The following is a 22706-nucleotide window of genomic DNA, read 5'->3' on the forward strand; positions in this document are numbered from 1 at the left end:
TGATGTGTTTGATTGTATTGGTTCACAAACAACTGATATTCCAATAAAACAGTGACAGCATCTCGTCCGGAAACATTCCACTACAAAGTTTATAATGAACAGAAATTTACATTTTAATTAAGGATTTTACTGATTAGGCAGAAGAGGATTGACATGACATTGTGTACTGTAACAATTTGAATTGAATTTGTGAAGTTAGAATAAGGTTAGGGAATTAATTGAAAAACCGTTTGAAATAGACGTGTTTTAGAGCAAGTTTTGCTGTAATTCGAGACAAGGGATTCACATCCAAACACTTCTTCATGAGCGACATCAGCTGTTTGTCAGCTCTGTGAATGGCAGATACGTCCAGCTTACTGTGGTTTGGTCTCATAAAGTGAGGTGTTTTCCCTGACAGGGTTTCATATATAGACGCCCCAAACTTCCATATATCAAATGACTTGATAATATCATCTTGAACATTCGTTGACTCGTTCTGTGGATAATGTTCTTCTGTCTCGCGGTTAAGATAAGAGCTGTTTGTGCCAAGCCTGGTCGCGTGGCCAAAGTTTATTATTTTGACCTTTCCACTCTGTCCAATGAGAATGTGGGATGGTGTTATGTCCCGATGGGCGACGTTATGTTTATGGAGATATTGAAGAACTTCCAAAACTTGTTTCATGATTTTCTTGATCGCCCTTTGTGAACCAGCCACGCCCCTCCTGGTCATGAATTCCGCCAGGTTACATCCGCCGACATACTCGAGTATCAAGACCTGGCGTCCCTTGTGTTCAAATATTTCATAGGCCCTGATAATGTTATTGTGCTGAAGCTGATTGAGCATGTTGAGTTCATTGGCCCATAATTTTGATGGTTCACTTGGGTTGGTGTTTCTTGGGTGGGACACTTTCGCTGCAAACACCTTGCCATCTTTAAACACATTGTATATAGTAGCTGATCCACCTGAGTTTATGACTCCTCGGAACAAGTAGCCACGGATTGTCAGGCCGAGGAACGGGTCCTGTGGGAGTGAGCGGAGAATTCCATTTGATGATTGAAGAGGAAACTGCCAGTCCGCAAGGTGGCACTGATGGCGAGGGAAAGACGGAACATCCACGGGAGGTGTTGGACTGGACACGGGTTCAACCAGTCGTCCCTTGAACAAATACTTCCGCCACAGTTCTGCTGCCGCGTTGTGGACATCTTCAGCGTGACGAGGATCTAAAGACCAAATGTCATGTTACTTTTGTGTGAAATGTACATGAATTATTACATCAAGGCGTCAACGTTGATGCACGACCATAATCGTGTAAAATGGGAATTTATAAACACCAAGGATAAAAATACAAAATGATATGAATTACAATCGTACTTGCTCGTAAATGATGACTGCTGCTATGCGATTTATACACAGTCTGCTGTAATTTGTTGACAGGGTTGAACCAGAGATTGAAACGGAATCTTTATAACTGATTTGATCATATATTTAAGACATGAACAATCACGACACATGGTGAGCTAAATTAAGTTACAGCAATTTTATGTTTTCTTTAAAAGTACTCCGCTTCAGATAATCAAACTAAACATTTAAGTCGTATATGTTTATTTCGACTGATGAATCACAATGGAGGATACTTACCAGAGTCCATATCTGGCAAGGTCTTGCAAACCGATTTCAAAAGGAACACGTTTTTGGATTAAATCACTGCAAAACAACTTCCGTGAAGAGAAAACACTCCTACACTGTAGTCAAGCGTAATAAAGTGACTTCATGCAAACCTATCCTTTGTGTGACGTCAAGTGTTTATGACGTCATGTGTCTGTTACGTCAAAACAATAAGTCAATAAGATGGTTGCCGTCTCTCCCTGCGCACCGTCCACTTGCGATGCTAATAGACGGAACCAAGTCTACGGAACACCAAAAGGGACACTGCATCCTGGACACAAGCATGCACACATGCATCAAATATTTAGACATTTTGTAGAATTGTACCGCTTTATGTTTTGCTTTTACCGAATGCAACAATACGACAAGGCAATATTTTATAAGTTTAAAGTATGTATCTAAAAGGTGTAAAACAGACAGTGCAACATATTCATAATTCATATTCACTTTTCCATTAATAGTGCGCATGTTTAGTTAGTTCGTTGTTTAACGCCGCACTCAGCAATATGGCGATGTGTTATATGGGTACACATGAATCACGAAGTCCACAAGTTAGGGGGAAATACTCCTCAGGGAAAGTTTTTGGGTGGAGATGAGCACTCCCGCGGATCCGCCAATGCTCATAAAGAACATCCTTCGTTAAACATGGGTAAAGGAACCGAAACTGTATTCCGCTCGGTGCCGTATGTCCTGAAACAAAGGCTGCCCCAACTGCCGCGGTGTACCAGGCAGGAACACTGTACATGCACCTGGGGCGGGGGTTAAAGCGGTAGCCGAAGATCCGGGTTCTATTACCTAAATGAGTACAATGTCTGAAGCCAACCTCGAAGTTTCCTCCATCGTGCTGGAACACACACACATACCCATCCCCCCCCCAACTTAACTCACTATACATGCACTACTGCGTATAGTCCGTTTAGCTCAAAAGCGGACCGATGAATTGCAATCTAACTCAAAAACTAATAATCATATAATACTCAATGAAACGCTGATCATAATCAAAACATCAGACCAACTTTGTGATTTGTTTGCAGAATTTATGTCCCAAAATTAAGAAAGTTGTTTAACAAACTATCATTAAAATATTGACACAGTTCACTATTTGTTACGAGGTAGGAGTGCAGGGAAAGGGACAGCCAGGTGTGCGAGAAAGGATGGAGACGGCACAGCACAGGTTAATGAATCAATAACTTTGTCGGCACTTGTGCAAGTATATTTTGGACTTGCTCCTGTTTGACTGCCGCGATTGAAGATATCTGAAGGTCTTAACGTTAGAATTGAAAGGAAAAAGAACTTGTTATATAAATAACTAAAATGTCTAATTTGGATACGAAACAAAATGTGTTGGGAGTTTTCAATGGCAATTCGACCAGAGAGGCCCCGATTCGGGATATCGACCGATGCACTGGCCTAGTGTGGGTATATTGCCTACATATCCCGTCTACTTTACTATATGGTATATCGACCGATGCACTGGTCTCGCAAAGTGTGGGTATATTGCTTACATATCCCGTCTACTTTACTATATGGTATATCGACCGATGCACTGGTCTCGCAAAGTGTGGGTATATTGCTTACATATCCCGTCTACTTTACTATATGGTATATCGCATGCACTGGTCTCTCGCAAAGTGTGGGTTTATTGCTTACATATCCCGTCTACTTTACTATATGGTATATCGACCGATGCACTGGTCTCGCAAAGTGTGGATATATTGCTTACATATCCCGGTCTCGCAAAGTCTCGCAAAGTGTGGGTATATTGCTTACATATCCCGTCTACTTTACTATATGGTATATCGACCGATGCACTGGTCTCGCAAAGTGTGGGTATATTGCTTACATATCCCGTCTACTTTACTATATGGTATATCGACCGATGCACTGGCCTCGCAAAGTGTGGGTATATTGCTTACATATCCCGTCTACTTTACTATATGGTATATCGACCGATGCACTGGTCTCGCAAAGTGTGGGTATATTGCTTACATATCCCGTCTACTTTACTATATGGTATATCGACCGATGCACTGGTCTCGCAAAGTGTGGGTATATTGCTTACATATCCCGTCTACTTTACTATATGGTATATCGACCGATGCACTGGTCTCGCAAAGTGTGGGTATATTGCTTACATATCCCGTCTACTTTACTATATGGTATATGTGCAAATCCAATCCCGTATAACCAACTGATAGGTATAGCGAACTTGGTGCCTTTTATAGATGATACGGACCTTGCCACGGTCACGTCACGTATTTGATATTGGTGGAATGTCCCATGTGATCTCTCATATTTTTGTACCAGAATAATTTATGCATCAAGCAATCGATATATGAGCACTGTCACAATGCAACATAAGTGACCTGAATCATCCATACGTGAAACAATCGATGTTCAAGAACGTGATTGATGTAAACAACTCTTGTTATTTTCCCAAACAAATTTATCATACAACATTTGATACGTGTCACACTAAACGTGTCGATTTAACAACAGGTGTTACAGGATCTATACTGTGTCTGCCTTTCTGACTATTTAACACATTCAACTGAAATTGAACAGTCTCTGTACCACACAACATCTTCTAACAACCACACACTCAGGTCTAACGAGATTCATTCTTCCCCTATGATTTACAAACCACCTCGAAGAATCTCGAACTGCAAGACAAAACGATAGAATTGTAACATGTAACATCTGGTCAAAGGGAGATAACTCTAGAGTGAGTGTGTGTACCGCCTGGTATTCGTCAGGCGGCTATCTTTCAACTCGATGATAAGAAACAATACTTGCGGTGTGGGTAGATAATATATGTGTATTTGAAGATGTACGTGTTACATCTGATTCCTGGGGAAGCCAGGGAAAGCGATCAGTAACACACACCAACGGCATCAAAGAAAACAAGTGTGTTACAGTTACTAAGTTAATTTCTAAACATTCTAACGTTGAATGAAGCATACTTCTTCAAGCTTCAAAACGGAGTAAGAACCTACACCGAAACACCGCTCCATGCAATAAACCAAAAGTTGTTATTCATAAAGTTGTGTGCCTTATTATTGACTCACAACTTCTAGAACGCCGACCAGTCAATTCGAGTTTTTCTATGAAGGCAGAATCTCCGTGAAGGAAGTTTGTGAGTACTGGGTTGTGATTAACCCGCCGCTTTGAATAGTATTTCAGCAGAGAGCATTAATAAGTTTCTCGACGTGTCATTTGGTATGTTCCCATAAGACAGACCTCCCATAAGACAGACCTCCCATAAGACAGACCTCCCATAAGACAAACCTCCCATAAGACATACTGCTTAAACCAACACTTTTATGGTCGGCTGCATAAGACTTAATTAAGCTGTACCCTTGATAATAATGGTATGTGCCCAGATAAAAAAGACAACATTAGGTACTAACATATATTTGCCAGATCACATTTACTTGTGAATATTATCAAAAAGAATAATTCATATACATGTACATGTACCTATCAAACATATGAGACCAAGCACCAAATTATGTTACATCACATGTTTGTCAGAGTACAGATAACACTTTATTAGAAAGTCACGTAAACATCATCATTTTCTCCTTTCACCTTGTTCTTGGCATACAGGTAGCCATCTAGAAGTCAGTTTCATGTGGAGGAATCCCCGGGGGGATGCAGGTGTTAAACATTTAGCAGGTTGTTGGAATTAATGGGCTCGGGTATGCTGATGACAAACCTCTCAAAGACACTCAGCATGTAACTAACATACTGGGGTCATGCATCACCTTAGGGACGCAAGTCTAGAGTGAGTGAGTTTAGTGTTATGCCGCTTTTAGCCATATTCCAGCAATATCACTGTGGGGTGACCAAAAATGGGTTTCGATGTGGGGATTCGAATCCGGGTCTTCGGTGTGACGACCGAACGCTTTAATCTCTAGGCTACCCCACCGCCCCTAGAGCGAAATGAGGTGACTTACGGGAATGAACAGCCCAACCCTCTCCCACCTCACACACACGCGGAGAGAGGGGGAGAGAGAGAGAGTCTTCATTGAGAGTATTGTATGTCTCAAGACAATGGTGATAAACAGTGAGGACTCACACAACTCACTCACGTTAAGTCCTATCAAGTACAACAGTTAGAGGAGTGATCCATCCCCATTTTAGAAGTTCAACTGTTCAGGAATGTGGTGCTTGTGTGTTTGTGTGCACGCGTTGGTGCGTATGTCTCTGCGATTAACCGATAACAGGAATATATTATTGCTAAGGGAGGCAACGAATGAACGGAGGCTATGAAGTAAAAAGGTGGGAATGTCACATCAATCACAGTGGACCATTGATGACTCACATTTCAGACTACGCTTCTGCAGCGGCCATAAAATGTCCGAGCCCCGTGCTGGGATTAGAACCACGGACCTTCTGATCCGAAGTGGGGCGGTGGGGTAGCCTAGTGGTTAAAGCGTTGGCTCGTCACGCCGAAGACCCGGGTTCGATTCCCCACATGGGCACAATATGTTAAGCCCATTTCTGGTGTCCCCCGCCGTGATATTGCTGGAATATTGCTAAAAGCGGCGTAAAACTAAACTCAGTCAGTCAGTCAGTCTGATCCGAAGTCGAACGCCTTGTCCACATGACCAAAGAGGTTAACCCCGTCAGCAAGCTGACAAGGTAAGAATGGGATGACTCCCTGTCCTTCTTCACTTCCACCACACAAATAAGCACAACAAGATATTGCGTAAATGAAGGAGAAACCAAATGTGTAGTATTACTTATTCAATGTTCCATACTGAGAATATGGTCAGCTGATTATATTTCGCGCTTTTGTTTCCTTCGCTAATGTCGACTGTCGCGTCAAGGAATAACAAAGAGGCGAATTTGATTGTCTGTTGTGTAGTTTAGTTTAAACATATTTTATTCACAGTGTGAAAAGGATCGGGGACAAGTTCTTTCAACTTAGTAAACCCCTCTCCGAAGATATTTACAATAACTAATTACATCACAAGCAATTATTAGAAACAGAGACATAGAAAGACTGACAGATAACAGGGGAAATGCTATGATACAAAAGGTGTATAGAGAGAAGACTTGTGTAACGCCGCACTCAGACATATTCCTGCTAATTATGGAGGCGGTCTGTAAACAATCGAGTCTGGGCCAGACAATCCAGTGGCCAACAGCATGAGCATCGACCTACGCAGTTGGGACCAAGTTAGTGAGCCTGACCACCCGATCCCGTTAGTCGCTTCTAACGACAAGCATGGACTACAGAAGACCAGTTCTAACCCGGATCGTCACGGGTAATAGAGAAAAACAGGCCTGCCTACTCGAGCTTCATGTACTACGGCTGAACAGCAGCTGTTGATGGTGCTTTCCGCTTGATGGCTGGACAATGACGCTATTCTGATGTATTGATTGTGTTGGGATGACTTGTGCCACAAAGAGTAGGCCACAAGTGTGTATCTGCCAATCACGTGACCCAACATGATGATGTCCACAAACACGAACTGAGATTTCGGAGGTCTGGCTTTACCTGGAAACGCGCAAAGATTTCTCGCTAAAAAAACAAAACAAATATGAAACCTGAAAGTTTAGTGGACATCTGAAAGACAGGCATGATTCAGTATTCTCACCGACAAAAACGAAATCTTTGGATTTTGAGTTCTACCAATCTGCTGGATGCCAGCTCCAGTTCAGAGGGGATTGAATCTATAAATACGTCGGCTGTAAAGCAGGTTAAATATATCATATGTAAAGACGCCTTTTCACAAGTAATGTTAACTAGATTTCACTGCCTTCACCTATACAATTGAAACCTATGAGGAACAATCCGCGTTGACACGAATGATTTTATGAGCGATTCGTTTGATAAAACCGCCGCGACTTTATAGATACAAGTATCCAAACGTGCAGTTTTGAGAGTCCGTTCCAGGGACTGATCTGAAGCAGCGAGATTTTACCACTATTTTAGACATACGTCAACTATACTATTCACACTTTGCTAAGGATCAAACCATTGATTCAACAGAAAACTCTGATGTGGGGTCTAATTTGGTTTAAATATCTAAGCTTATTGTAAGCATGGATCCTAGGTTTCAGTATGTCACTGCATCTTGTGGAACCCATACCTGCTATTCACAGGTGTTGATTGGTGCCATGAAAACCATTTTTATGGTTACTCGCGTATCAAGTGCATACGTTTAGATTAAAGTGGTTGTTGCCTAAAGAGGGGCTACCATATCATTATTTATTTATCTAGTTCGATACAATTTCAAATTATAAATCAATGTTTAAGTACAGTTGGGAATTTTTGTGATCCTTAGCAAAGTGTGAGTAGTATATAACATGAAAGGGTACCCAGGTTATCACCTACGCATAGTGTAAACAAAATCATACAAAATAGAAATTAAATTTACATTTCACTACAGAAGGCATATTTGCTGTAATGTATAGGTTGTGTGTGCGTGTGCGTGTGCGTGCGTGTGCGTGTGCGTGTATCTATATCTGCAGCTTATCAAGACATTTTGTCAGAAATTGAAAATGATATGAGCCTCAATATTTATGAAAAACAGCTTGCAATAATGATAGAGACACAATCAGTTTCTTCAAACACTCTCTGGGACAATTGTTTCCGATAAAATACCATTTTGCTAAGCCCAGGAGGTAACATCCCTTGACTTGGTTCATTGGGTCTATTTGTACCCAACGGTGGAGATCATTGTTCGTAAACTATTAAGTACTCTTTGATCAAGAATAGGGGCGGTGGGGTAGTCAAGTGGTTAAAGCGTTCGCTCGTCATGCCGAAGACCCCGATTCCCCACATGGGTACAATGTGTGAAGCCCATTTCTGGTGTCTCCCGCCGTGATATAGCTGGAATATTGCTAAAAGCGGCGTAAAACGTAACTCACTCACTCACTCAAGAATAGATTTCAGAAGAAATGGTCTTCAGCAACCCAAGCTTGTTGTAAGAGGCGACTAACGGGATTGGGTGGTCAGGTTCGCTGACTGGGTTGACACATGTCATCGTATCCCAATTGCGTAGATCGATGCTCATGCTGTTGATTTCTGGATTGTCTGGTCCAGACTGCCTCCATAATAGAGCTGCTGTGTTAAACAACAGCCAAACAAACAAGCAAAGAGTTTCCTGTCTTCGATATCACACTTTTCTAGACCCGTGAAGGTCCGGGTTAGAATCTGTCTTCAGTAACCCATGCTTGTCGTAAGAGGCAACTAACGTGATCGGGTGGTCAGGCTCGCTGACTGGGTTGACACATGTCATCGTATCCCAATTGCGTAGATCGATGCTCATGCTGTTGATCCCTGGATTGTCTGGTCCAGACTCGATTATTTACAGACCGCCGCCATATAGCTGGAATATTGGCGTGTGCGACGTAAAACTAAACTCACTCACTCACTCTTCTACTGACTATTGCGTGATGCGGTGGTACACAACAGTCACTCACACCTGGGTCACATGTCACATGGGATCGTTATAGGATTGAATGAATGAGTGAGTGAGCTGGATTGGATTGAACGAAGAACAAAACACAGAACTGATGTGTTTGATTGTATTGGTTCACAAACAACTGATATTCCAATAAAACAGTGACAGCATCTCGTCCGGAAACATTCCACTACAAAGTTTATAATGAACAGAAATTTACATTTTAATTAAGGATTTTACTGATTAGGCAGAAGAGGATTGACATGACATTGTGTACTGTAACAATTTGAATTGAATTTGTAAAGTTAGAATAAGGTTAGGGAATTAATTGAAAAACCGTTTGAAATAGTCATGTTTTAGAGCAAGTTTTGCTGTAATTCGAGACAAGGGATTCACATCCAAACACTTCTTCATGAGCGACATCAGCTGTTTGTCAGCTCTGTGAATGGCAGATACGTCCAGCTTACTGTGGTTTGGTCTCATAAAGTGAGGTGTTTTCCCTGACAGGGTTTCATATATAGACGCCCCAAACTTCCATATATCAAATGACTTGATAATATCATCTTGAACATTCGTTGACTCGTTTTGTGGATAATGTTCTTCTGTCTCGCGGTTAAGATAAGAGCTGTTTGTGCCAAGCCTGGTCGCGTCGCCAAAGTTTATTATTTTGACCTTTCCACTCTGTCCAATGAGAATGTGGGATGGTGTTATGTCCCGATGGGCGACGTTATGTTTATGGAGATATTGAAGAACTTCCAAAACTTGTTTCATGATTTTCTTGATCGCCCTTTGTGTCCCAGCCACGCCCCTCCTGGTCATGAATTCCGCCAGGTTACATCCGCCGACATACTCGAGTATCAAGACCTGGCGTCCCTTGTGTTCAAATATTTCATAGGCCCTGATAATGTTATTGTGCTGAAGCTGATTGAGCATGTTGAATTCATTGGCCCATAATTTTGATGGTTCACTTGGGTTGGTGTTTCTTGGGTGGGACACTTTCGCTGCAAACACCTTGCCATCTTTAAACACATTGTATATAGTAGCTGATCCACCTGAGTTTATGACTCCTCGGAACAAGTAGCCACGGATTGTCAGGCCGAGGAACGGGTCCTGTGGGAGTGAGCGGAGAATTCCATTTGAGGATTGAAGAGGAAACTGCCAGTCCGCAAGGTGGCACTGATGGCGAGGGAAAGACGGAACATCCACGGGAGATGTTGGACTGGACACGGGCTCAACCAGTCGCCCCTTGAACAAATACTTCCGCCACAGTTCTGCTGCCGCGTTGTGGACATCTTCAGCGTGACGAGGATCTAAAGACCAAATGTCATGTTACTTCAACGTTGATGCACGACCATAATCGTGTAAAATGGGAATTTATAAACACCAAGGATAAAAATACAAAATGATATGAATTACAATCGTACTTGCTCGTAAATGATGACTGCTGCTATGCGATTTATACACAAAGTCTGCTGTAATTTGTTGACAGGTTGAACCAGAGATTGAAACGGAATCTTTATAACTGATTTGATCATATATTTAAGACATGAACAATCACGACACATGGTGAGCTAAATTAAGTTACAGCAATTTTATGTTTTCTTTAAAAGTACTCCGCTTCAGATAATCAAACTAAACATTTAAGTCGTATATGTTTATTTCGACTGATGAATCACAATGGAGGATACTTACCAGAGTCCATATCAGGCAAGGTCTTGCAAACCGATTTCAAAAGGAACACGTTTTTGGATTAAATCGCTGCAAAACAACTTCCGTGAAGAGAAAACACTCCTACACTGTAGTCAAGCGTAATAAAGTGACTTCATGCAAACCTATCCTTTGTGTGACGTCAAGTGTTTATGACGTCATGTGTCTGTTACGTCAAAACAATAAGTCAATAAGATGGTTGCCGTCTCTCCCTGCGCACCGTCCACTTGCGATGCTAATAGACGGAACCAAGTCTACGAAACACCAAAAGGGACACTGCATCCTGGACACAAGCATGCCCACACGCATCAAATATTTAGACATTTTGTAGAATTGTACCGCTTTATGTTTTGCTTTTACCGAATGCAACAATACGACAAGGCAATATTTTATAAGTTTTAAAGTATGTTGTTATTTTCCAAAACAAATTTATCATACAACATTTGATACGTGTCACACTAAACGTGTCGATTTAACAACAGGTGTTACAGGAATCTATACTGTGTCTGCCTTTCTGACTATTTAACACATTCAACTGAAATTGAACAGTCTCTGTACCACACAACATCTTCTAACAACCACACACTCAGGTCTAACGAGATTCATTCTTCCCCTATGATTTACAAACCACCTCGAAGAATCTCGAACTGCAAGACAAAACGATAGAATTGTAACATGTAACATCTGGTCAAAGGGAGATAACTCTAGAGTGAGTGTGTGTACCGTTTGAAAGCCTGGTTTTCGTCAGGCGGCTATCTTTCAACTCGACGATAAGAAAGACTACTTGCGGTCTGGATATATAATATATGTGTATTTGAAGATGCACGTGTTACATCTACTTCCTGGGGAAGCCAGGGAAAGCGATCAGTGACACACACCAACGGCATCGAAGAAAACAACTGTATTACTGTTACTAAGTTAATTTCTAAACATTCGAACGTTGAATGAAGCATACTTCTTCAAGCTTCAAAACGGTGTAAGAACCTACACCGAAACATCGCTCCGTGCAATAAACCAAAAGTTGTTATTCATAAAGTTGTATGCTTTATTATTGACTCACAACTTCTAGAACGCCGACCAGTCAATTCGAGTTTTTCTATGGAGGCAGAATCTCCGTGAAGGAAATTTGTGAGTACTGGGTTGTGATTAACCCGCCGCTTTGAATAGTATTTCAGCAGAGAGCATAATTAAGCGTCTCGACGTGTCATTTGGTATCTTCCCATAAGACAGACCTCCCATAAGACAGACCTCCCATAAGACATACTGCTTAAACCAACACATTTTATGGTCGGCTGCATAAGACTTAATTAAGCTGTACCCTTGATAATAATGGTATGTACCCAGATAAAAAAGAAAACTACTACCATATATTTGCCAGATATCATTTACTTGACAATGTGAATATAAACATAAATAATAATTCATACACATGTGGATGTACCTATCAAACATATGAGACAAGGCACCATATTATCTTACATCACAGCCCAACCTTCTCCACCAAACACGCGGATAGAGAGAGAGAGAGAGAGAGAGAGAGAGAGAGAGAGAGAGAGAGAGAGAGAGAGAGAGAGAGAGAGAGAGAGAGAGAGAGAGAGAGAGAGAGAGAGAGAGAGAGTATTGTATGTCTCAAGACAATGGTGATCTTCAGTAAGGACGTAATTAAAATCATAATTAACATAACAGGCTTATTGAGATTTATGCTCCTTCAAGCGACGTGTGTCATGTTTACACCATGTCAAGTCTGTGACACAGTTCTTGAGAGGCATATACAAGTTGGTATTCAAGTATAAGACAAAATATTATGGATGTCAACTTCTTCTTTATTGTATACACAACGTTTCTGGGCTATTCCTTGCCCTTCGTCAGGTGAATAGTAACTAACAGTTGTACAGGATATATATCTATATACTAGTATACACAGTGCTCACAATATAGTCATTATCATGACTTATTTCACAAATAGAGACGCACGTTTCCTCCTTACGAGATAAAGAGAGTCCCATCTTCGTCAAGCAGTTGTCAGTTGGCCGAGCGCCTATAGATCGATAACTGGGAGGAGGAAGCATCTGTAGTTCTGACATTATCCCCTCATCTGCTGTATCGGAGTGATATGTTCAAGCTGGGGGAGATACGCCGCGTAATGCTACAGTGACAGTGAGTCGGTCTGCCTGACAGAGAGCAGACGATAGAGGGAGGCAGAGCTAGAGAGAGAAGCGAGCTCACGGCATGGCCTAGATAATTAGCCCGATATTCTGGATGCATACGTCAGGCACATGTAGTTCAACATTGCGAGCAGGTAAGTGGGAATGTTATAGCTTTATGATCAGCGTGTATTATAATGCGCTGAATCTCAACGTTACAGGGATTGTATTCGATACATGTCAGCTTTGACATTGCTTGTTGACGGTCTTCAGTTTTCGCGGGAAATGTCGCGAGGTCAGATGGTATGTGAGGTATGTGACGGCAGGGTCAGGTGAATGGGTTAGGCATGTATGGTGGTTACATAATTAACCCAGGCTACTTGTCACTGATACCCGGACCCCTGTGCTGCCGCACTGACCGGGTGCAGATCTGTTGTTGACATAACCTTTATAAGGCCACCTTTATAACGCGCACGTGGGGAACACATGACATGCTTGACCTGTTCTAAGACACTACCTCAAGTTCGTGACTCTGATTGTTTTCTTTTATGCCTACCGTGCCATAAATACACGATCTGTTGATGTGAGGCAGGGCCAGGATACCAGTCAGTGCACAACTATTCGTGTAGTGGGCAGAATGCTAGTGTAGACTCTAGAACGGTGTCGCCCATCAGACAAGACATCAGCAGTGAATGTATTGCAATGTGATAGAATGGTTAGGACCCCAGTCGTGATATAACTGGGGGATGCTAGCTTTATCAGATATAGTGATGTCTTGCCAAGACGGCAGTGATGATATTCAGCTTTCTGCTTTGCTGCTTTACACGAGTGGACATTTCCATAATCGATAACGTTGATGAGGATGTTTTGACGTTGTGGGATCTATACACTCGACTTTCCCATATGCTAAACATCGAGCACCACCGACGATAACTGTTGAGTGATATCCATGTAATATTTCATATATTGCCGACCCGGATATAACGGTAATATCAGCTGTTATTGAAACCGTAACAGCCTGCATCAAGTCTAGCTGTGTGGACGCACCGTGCTTGCCTTTGTGCACCCAACCCACTGGCAGCATTAGCTGCATTAACCAACAAAACATGCGTGCGTTGCCATGTAAACATAGGAACGCTGCGATGCACGCTTCCTGCTGATATAGGTCGCTGTGCCACATTAACTGTCTCATTAACCGAGTCAGACAACCACCTTAGCCAATAGATAAATATTGTTATTCTCTTGCAACCTATGAATTATTAACACCAGGTGTTTATCATTTGTTAGTACAACTGCTTCGGTTGTTGCGGGAATGTTCATTGCTGACATATGATTAATACGTTGACCTCTTGCCATATGTCAAGGTAGTAGTACTAGTTACAGAGTCCTACCAGTCCGCCCCCGTGGACGAGCCTGTTTAACAGCCTCGTGGTTTACCAGTGTTTAAATACGGTGGCGTTATAATCGGGATCGTATTGTAGAATCAAATGTCAGTGTGACATTCGTAATCTGTATTTTATTGCCGGATGGAAGCGTGGGCTGATTTTCTCGCCCAACCCCAACACACCGTGCGTGAGCCTTCGTTCATGATAGTCGTTTCTTAGTGGTAGATAATATGTTAACTATGTTACTATCTGGTATTAGTGCACGATACGTAGTTCAGTGATTCATGTATGTGTGCAGTATGTGATGCTATATCAGTGTGTTGTTTCTACTTGCCGTGTACCAGGTAGAGGGATTCCAGACGCACCTGAGTCATCTGTGGTGTGTGACTGCCCCGTTCCGTATGGACAACTATAGCCACAGCCCAGTCTGACGGACACATACTGTTGGACCCAGGATATATACCCTGTCAGACGCATACAGAGGACACACCCAGTCTGACACGCACAAAGTCGGACAAAATGGGGAAAGGCAAGTCACTTACATCGTCTTCCATACATCGTCACCGGTTAACAAACAGATTGATATGCTATTAGTCCACTGCTCGTGTCGAAGTAGTCTTTCCGGGTTTTCAATTTTGAGACTGTGACAGCACAGGCCCTCGTGTGTTTGCGTGGATAAAAAGATATTGTTTTGGAGATGACCCCCGACTCAAAATGCTTTACAGTTCAATACATCATGATGTATTGTACCGTGAAGCATTTCGAGTCGGGGGGATCATCTTAACTTTGTATATATTTTTTTACAAATCTTTAAACCTCGCAAAGACATGCGCGAGGGCCTGTGTATCACAGGTGTTTAACCATAAGTTTTGATTCGCTGTGGGCTCGTAACACTCCCTATCCCTCCCTCATATCTGAATGTAAGCATGTTCTACTTGAGACGTAGAACCTTTTTTTCATATGTTTAAAATATTGATGTTATAGATTTAATGTGAAATTTGAGAGCCCAGGTAACCTTCGGGGGTGAATATTTGAGATGCAGTAGTGGTGAAATCATATCATTAAGTCATGATTCAGGACTCACGTTAATTTCTATCTGAAGGTGAATAAGTGGTTGTCCCCATCAGAACCACGTGCTTATAGCTCTGTCTATATATAAGATACTTAATGGGCCTGCGCACCATGCGGAAATGTAACTAACGGAATGGAAAACCAGTCATCGCTGTGTGTTCATCGTTATATCACTTAAAGATCAGTTAGCCACATACATCCCTCGCTTGTCCCTCTACAAGTCAAATAATCTGGAACTCCTGTCAATCAACAGTGTACCACAACTTCGTTTTATGCTCCCACAGTACTCTGTGATGAAAAGCATTTATTTAATGTGTAACCAGTCTCACAGTACATGTATTTGCATTTTTAGGCTTTTAAAGTTTTGCCCTCCGGTCCGAGCGCCTGCCTCGGAGACGTATCTGTCACTGAATTGTGATGGACTGTAGATTAGACAGAAAACATCGTTTATATTGATTTATAAATAATTAATACTATACAGAACCCTAGATATATTGTGTTCATCATATTATGCGACGTGTCACAGATACATCACATTTAATTTGGACATTTTATTTAAATGATCGTGCAATATTTTACGCTGAGGTTGTACGGGATTTCGGAGCCCCCGAATGCAATGAGTGAGTTTAGTTTTACGCCGCACTCAGCAATATTCCAGCTATATGGCGGCGGTCTGTAAATAATCGAGTCTGGACCAGACAATCCAGTGATCAACATCATGAGCATCGATCCGCACAATTGGGAACCGATGACATGTGTTAACCAAGTCAGCGAGCCTGACCACCCGTTTCGGTTCCGTGTCAGTCGCCAGTGTCATGACTCAACGTAGGACCCACGAATGTGTCTAAATTCTTCCTTTTCGTGGAAATTGCTAACTCAGGAAGTAATTGTTCATAATCTCAGTCAGTTTCAGTGTCACAGTGTATCCTAAAGATATGATATATATATAACCCTGACTTAGTGTTTTGAAATGCTGTGACTATTAGGAAGGGTTCTACTAGGTGTTAACCCATCATGATGTTATAAGGTACTGTTGTTAGTGAGCGATAACGACGTTTAGGGTCGCTTCAAATGGCATGGTAAACAGCACTGTCTTCTGATCACTATTTATATCCATCCCCGTCTCAAAGAGCTGCCGGGTTAGAATTGATCTTCAGTAAACCCATGCTTGTCGTAAGTGGCGACTAACGGGATCGGGTGGTCAGGCACGCTGACTTGGTTAACACATGTCATAGTATCCCAATTGCGTAGATTGCTGCTCATGCTGTTGATCACTGGATAGTCTGATTATTTACAGACCGCCGCCATATAGCTGAAATATTGCGGCGTAAAAGTAAACTCACTCACTCAAAGAACTGCTGTTTCTCAGTTGTTACATACTGGGGTGGAGTTAGGGAAATCATTAGCATAAAAACGTGACGTGTGTCAGGATATAGCACGGATTCGTGTCCGCACAGAGATGCCAGTACTGGGCTACTCCGCTAAAGGTTGATCAAAGTATGACCCGAAGTTCTGGCAACATCGTTGTTGGTCGTCAGATATTTCCTCATCAACATACATGTTGAATGTTTTTCAGATATCTAGTCTGGACGTCTGGCCGATTTCAAATTTGTTCAGTCACACACATAGGCTATAGGTGTATACATGCTTAGCTGGAGCAAATTGTGAAGGACAAGGCATTAAGTTGTGCTGACCCCGATTATGGCGCAATGATACAAGTGAATAAATGTGAAAGCTCATTAATTGACATTGCCGGCAAAAGAGTAAAATTAAATATGTAATGAACATGATTCTCTGTACCGTAATGAAATACACTATAAACCATGTCTCAAATTTACATTTTGAGGGTACCAACAAATACTATGTTTAAACTTTGCGAAGACCTGATCTAAGTCATGGTTGATTCTAACTGAATGTCCGGGTGTAGGGTTATGACTAAGAACCCGACCGACCCCCCCCCAAAAAAACAACAACAAACAAACAAAACAAAAACAACAACAAAAAACAAAACACACAAAACAACAACAAACATAAAAACAAACAAAACAACACAAAACAAAAACAAACAAACAAAAAACACACAAAAAAACATAACAATAACAACAACAAAAACAAACACATACAAAACAAAAGCCAAAACAAATCAAATCAAACTTAAAAAGTAATGAATGTTTAAGATGAAGTTGAATGTCAACAAAAACATGAGCTCTCTTGATATCTTGCTCTTTAGTTGTTCAAACACACAAATATTTTCAAGACTGACTTTGACCTTGACATGAATGTTATAGTGTATGAAATATAAAAGTGGTACTACAGAAATTGCTTATTGAAAAACATTCAAGGGGAGTCTTGAAAGTCTATGAAGAAAATCCAGTGAATTCAGGTTAACATGCTGAAATCTTCAAAGTGTCGCAGTGACCTTGAAAATTATGTGAAGGTCACCAAAATATATTTGGGCTCTGCGCCTTCATTAGATGAAGCTTGGTGTCAAATATGCAAAAAAAATCCAGTGAATGTTTTTGCGATATCTTGCTATGTTAACATGCAATCTAACATTCTGTGGGGGCGGTGAGGTAGCCTAGTGGTTAAAGCGTTGGCTCGTCACGCCGAAGACCCGGGTTCGATTCCCCACATGGGTACAATGTGTGAAGCCCATTTCTGGTGTCCCCCGCCGTGATGTTGCTGGAATATTGCTAAAAGCGGCGTAAAACCAAACTCAGTCAGTCTAACATGCTGAATTCTTCAAAGTGTCGCCATGACCTTGAAAATTATGTGAAGGTCACCAAAATCGGTTGGACCCTGCGCCTTCCCTAGATAAAGCTTGAAGTTGAATATGAAGAAAATCTAGAGAACGGTTCTTGAGATATCTCGCTGACAAGAGTAAAACGTTAAGTCCCCTTGTGACCTTGAAATGAAGGCCAAGGTCACCAAACCTGACAGAGACCTTTCTTATACTGTGATGAACCTAGGTACAGAAGTATAAAAAAAATCTAGTCAACGGATCTTAAGATATTCCAATTCGTACGGGCGGACGGACTGAGCCTAATACTAAACCCCGAAACCACCACAAACAAAACAGACAACAACCACAACAACAAAATCCCCAAAACCTTCCCATCGTGTGACTGTCCTGAACATATGTGCAGTAAATGGTTGAATAGTGATAAACCTATTCAGTTTAAATTTTGAGGTGACACACCTTTGTTCAAACAACGCTAAAGTTGACATTAGAGGCGGCTTATCATTAGAAGTGTTTAATTGTTGATGGACCACCTCGAATTAACCTGGAAACTGTGGTGTATTAGGTTATCTCGTAATTCAGTTTCTGTGGGTCTCACCAGAGGAATTGGTCTTCAGCAATTAATGCTTGTCGTAAGTGTCGATTAACGGGATCGGGAGTTCAGGCATGCTGACTTGGTTGCGTAGATTGATGCTCATGCTGTTGACTTCTGGATTTGTCTGGTTCAGGCTCGATTATTTACAGACCGCCGCCATATAGCTGGGTCTAGGTTTCCAAAGCTTCCTTAGCGCTAAGATAGTCGTAAGTGCCATACATTAACATTAACTTACGACTATCTTAGCGCTAAGAGAGCTTCGAAAATCTAAGCCCTGGACTATTGTTGAGTGCGCAGTTAAACAAGAAACACGCAAAATAATGTGGATCTTATTCCCTAACCATTTTTGGTGAATATTCTTCAGATACCAAGGTGATCTGGACCAAGGATGGTCTGAAGTCGGAGAACATGAAGCTGGGCCACAAGATACGGGAGCTGGAGACCCAGTACAGGGAGATCAGGGCCATCTTCGTGCAGCTGGAGCAGGACTACGACAACAGCTACAGTGCTTTCCCCATACAGCGCTACGCCGTACTCAAGAGGATGATCAAACGTTGTGTGAAGGATGAAAACCTCAGGAAGGCTGACACGTATGCGAAGACAGATACTTCCAAACCTAAATCTGGTTTGTCTGGACTTCTTGGGAAGGCGAAAGATTTTGCCGACAAGGATAGGTCGGCATCAGGGGCAGATAACTCTGCCAGTGGCAGTAGTGGAAGGAGTGGTAGTGATGCTCACGCTGGCGGCATGGGCGGGCTGCTGTCCGCGTGTAAGACGTTTGCAGGGAAGTCGGATGGTATTGAAACAGCTGCTGCAACTAGGAAAGGTAGGTACCGTGGTTAAATAGTAGAAGATGACCCCAGGTTTCTAGAATAATTACATGGAACATCATGATAACGCTAGCTGTCAATCATTATTCGCATGTTCATGCTTCCGTCATATTTTCGTCACTTTTCATTGCGCTTGTGTTTATAGGATATTGGATAGGTGCCTGCAACGTTTTGTTTCCATCAAATGTGAAATTGTTCCCCCATTAATTGATGCGAAACTGACAATATTTGACAGTCCTTTCAACGCAAACCATTTAGGCTTTGATTATTCTAAATTTAGCGGTCCCATGTTAAAACTCATCACAGTGACGATCATGAAAGGGGTTGCCCACAATGAATTTGATAAACTCCTTATCATCAGGCTGTTGGGTTGGCATAACCAACGCATTTGCCTCATGTTTCAGATCTCAGCAAGATGTCAAAACAGGAGGTACTGGAAGACAATGAGCTCAAAAGGAAACAAATCGAGGCATTTGGTCCTAGGTTCATGAGAGCCTTTAACAGATTAGAACAGCTCAAAACGGACTATGAAACTTCCAAACAGTCATTTCCACTGTCACGATACGGGATCATGAAAAACATGATCAAGGATGTAACGCGGGACAAAAGTCTGCACTAGCAGGATGTTGTGTATCTCCACATGCAGGGTATCCAACTGGTAATAATGACCTTTGGGATGTGTATGGTGGTCAAAACAGAAGTCTAAACTAGCAGGTTGTTGTGTATCTCCACAAGCAGGGTATCCAACTGGTATTAATGACCTTTGGGATGTGTATGGTGGTCAAAACAGAAGTTTTAACTAGCAGGTTGTTGTGTATCTCCACAAGCAGGGTATCCAACTGGTAATAATGACCTTTGGGATGTGTATGGTGGTCAAAACAGAAGTCTAAACTAGTAGGTTGTTGTGTATCTCCACACTCAGGGTACCAAACTGATGATGACTCTTTTGGGATGTGTATGGTGGTCAGAACAAGAGTCTGCAGTAACAGAACTCTGGTAATCTCATGTCCTTTCTAGGATACCCAACAGGTCATGACTGATAGTACGTGCATATGTCATGGGAATTCAGTTTTGAGATGATGGGTCATAGACAATTTGTGGAATGAAATGTAAGTTGTGATTTGTTTTCAGAAAGTGGTACATCATCCGAGGCTAACGGTAATTCGGGAACAGCATGGAGATCGGAATTTCAAGTGGAATGCCTGTATCTGCAATACTGCAGCTGTAAATAGCACGAGATCTGATCTGGAATGCTTGGGGAGCTGGAATAGTACTCATATATAATCTTCAACATCGGATATTACGGTTGTACAGTATTCAGCTCCGTGAATTATGACGATATTGTATTGGATACTGTCAAGTTTTTGTATTTAACCAGTGGACGTATTGTGGCTGGATATTTTGCGTGCAGTGCAATACTGATGGATACTGGAAACTATCTGGAGCACTGGAAAATGCTTCCTGCAGCTGGTTTATACTTTCGGGTATTCTACTGTACATCATCTACAGTGCTGCTGATGACACAATTTTGGCACAATCTCGGCACAATCAAGGTTGGCGAAGTACTTATGTGCCTTTGGCCCCCATAGACTTGTGTGTATTATATTTACACTGTTCATACGTAACTTTACATTCAATGTTCACATTATTACCTGATATGCCTTGAGTCATTGGGTGCCTCCGGTAGACCATTATATCTTCACCTAAACATCACATGGAGGCATGTGTGCAACAGCAAGGGAAGAACTTCACTGATCACCTTTCTTTAACAATATTGGATGGCTATTTCAGAATGTATTACTTTCACACAAATACAGATTTCAAGACTTGAAGATGTTCCAACACAAGCTATCAAGTTCATTTTACGAAACATACTTTCTTGCATGATGGCATCATTTAATTTCTTTAAACAAGAATGATGAAATCATGCATTGATATTTATTTTTTAAACAATGTCTTGCACCACCATGCACCATGATCAATGGATAAAGCCCGGAAGTGACCGTCTAGCCCCTGCAGAGCAAATCACGTTTCTACGCCTTCAGCGTCTATTCCAACTAATCCACGATGAAAGTGTCGCAAAGAAGAATTACGTATAAAAATTTCGATGTTACTTTGGGTAGTTTGTTTTCAATTGAAATCGCAAGGAATAGCATATCGCCTTCAGAAATATTCAACAGTTCTCATAGGTATCGATGGGTATGTGACATCATTTCCAGTTTAACAGTTTAGGACGTATGATACATTTTTAACACATATTTCCTCAAGAATGTCGTGAGACAGGCAGCATTGCTTATAAAGTAAAAGGATCTGTATTAATCTGAGTTTATTTTGGCTATATATATTTTTTATCTTTTGGTTGTGACTTGAACCAGTGTAAATTGTAATTTCCTCTTCCAACACACCTCATGTACTTTATTCTTGCTATTAAACAACAAAAATCCTTCTTATATTATGTCTGTTGTGTTTTGAGAACATACTGGTACAAATCCAATTAATGACCTATATGATGGTCCCGCTCCTCCAAATGTTGAAATAGACGATAGTCTCGCTCCTCCAAATGTTGAAATATATGATGGTCTCGCTTCTATAAATGCTGAAATATACGATGATCTCGCTCCTCCAAATGTTGAAATATATGATGGCCACGCTCCTCCAAATGTTGAAATTGATGATGGTCTCGCTCCTCCAAATACTGAAATATATGATGGCCACGCTCCTCCAAATGTTGAAATATATGATGGTCTCGCTCCTCCAAATGTTGAAAGATATGATGGTCCCGCTCCTCAAAATGTTGAAATAGACGATGGTCTCGCTCCTCCAAATGTTGAAATATATGATGGTCTCGCTTCTATAGATGCTGAAACATACGATGGTCTCGCTCCCCCAAATGTTGAAATATATGATGGTCTCGCTCCCCCAAATGTTGAAATAAACGAAGGTCTCGCTCCTCCAAATGTTGAATAGACGATGGTCTCGCTCCTCCAAATGTTGAAATAAACGAAGGTCTCGCTCCTCAAAATGTTGAAATAGACGATGGTCTCGCTCCTCCAAATGTTGAAATAGACGATGGTCTCGCTCCTCCAAATGTTGAAATATATGATGGTCCCGCTCCCCAAATACTGAAATATACGATGATCTCGCTCCTCCAAATGTTGAAATATATGA

The 22706-nt window shown here is 41.6% G+C and overlaps 2 protein-coding genes across 7 annotated transcripts; one reads left to right on the forward strand and one right to left on the reverse strand.

Moving 5' to 3' along the window:
* LOC124290524 (putative ribosomal protein S6 kinase alpha-1) lies at positions 1 to 10902 on the reverse strand. The gene is made up of 3 exons (XM_046727270.1): positions 10759 to 10902; positions 9393 to 10376; positions 1 to 1200 (listed from the first exon to the last, which is right to left on the reverse strand). Exons 1-3 carry the CDS (start codon positions 10766 to 10768, stop codon positions 215 to 217), a joined length of 1980 nt encoding a protein of 659 aa, XP_046583226.1. The 5' UTR covers positions 10769 to 10902; the 3' UTR covers positions 1 to 214.
* A 1944-nt stretch (positions 10903 to 12846) lies between these two features.
* LOC124290511 lies at positions 12847 to 21984 on the forward strand. Of its 6 annotated transcripts, none has more exons than XM_046727251.1 (5): positions 12847 to 13072; positions 14647 to 14831; positions 19073 to 19534; positions 19943 to 20196; positions 20381 to 21984. In XM_046727251.1, exons 2-4 carry the CDS (start codon positions 14822 to 14824, stop codon positions 20155 to 20157), a joined length of 687 nt encoding a protein of 228 aa, XP_046583207.1. In that variant the 5' UTR covers positions 12847 to 13072; positions 14647 to 14821; the 3' UTR covers positions 20158 to 20196; positions 20381 to 21984. The 6 variants fall into 6 exon arrangements, with proteins under 6 accessions (XP_046583207.1, XP_046583210.1, XP_046583204.1 ...); XM_046727254.1 differs by having other exon boundaries at positions 12848 to 13072; positions 20670 to 21984; XM_046727248.1 differs by having other exon boundaries at positions 12849 to 13072; positions 19943 to 21984.
* Positions 21985 to 22706: the final 722 nt, after the last annotated feature.

This window comes from Haliotis rubra, unplaced genomic scaffold (genome assembly GCF_003918875.1).
Source record: "Haliotis rubra isolate DU_JTF1 unplaced genomic scaffold, ASM391887v1 Scf468, whole genome shotgun sequence".
NCBI lineage: Eukaryota > Metazoa > Mollusca > Gastropoda > Lepetellida > Haliotidae > Haliotis > Haliotis rubra.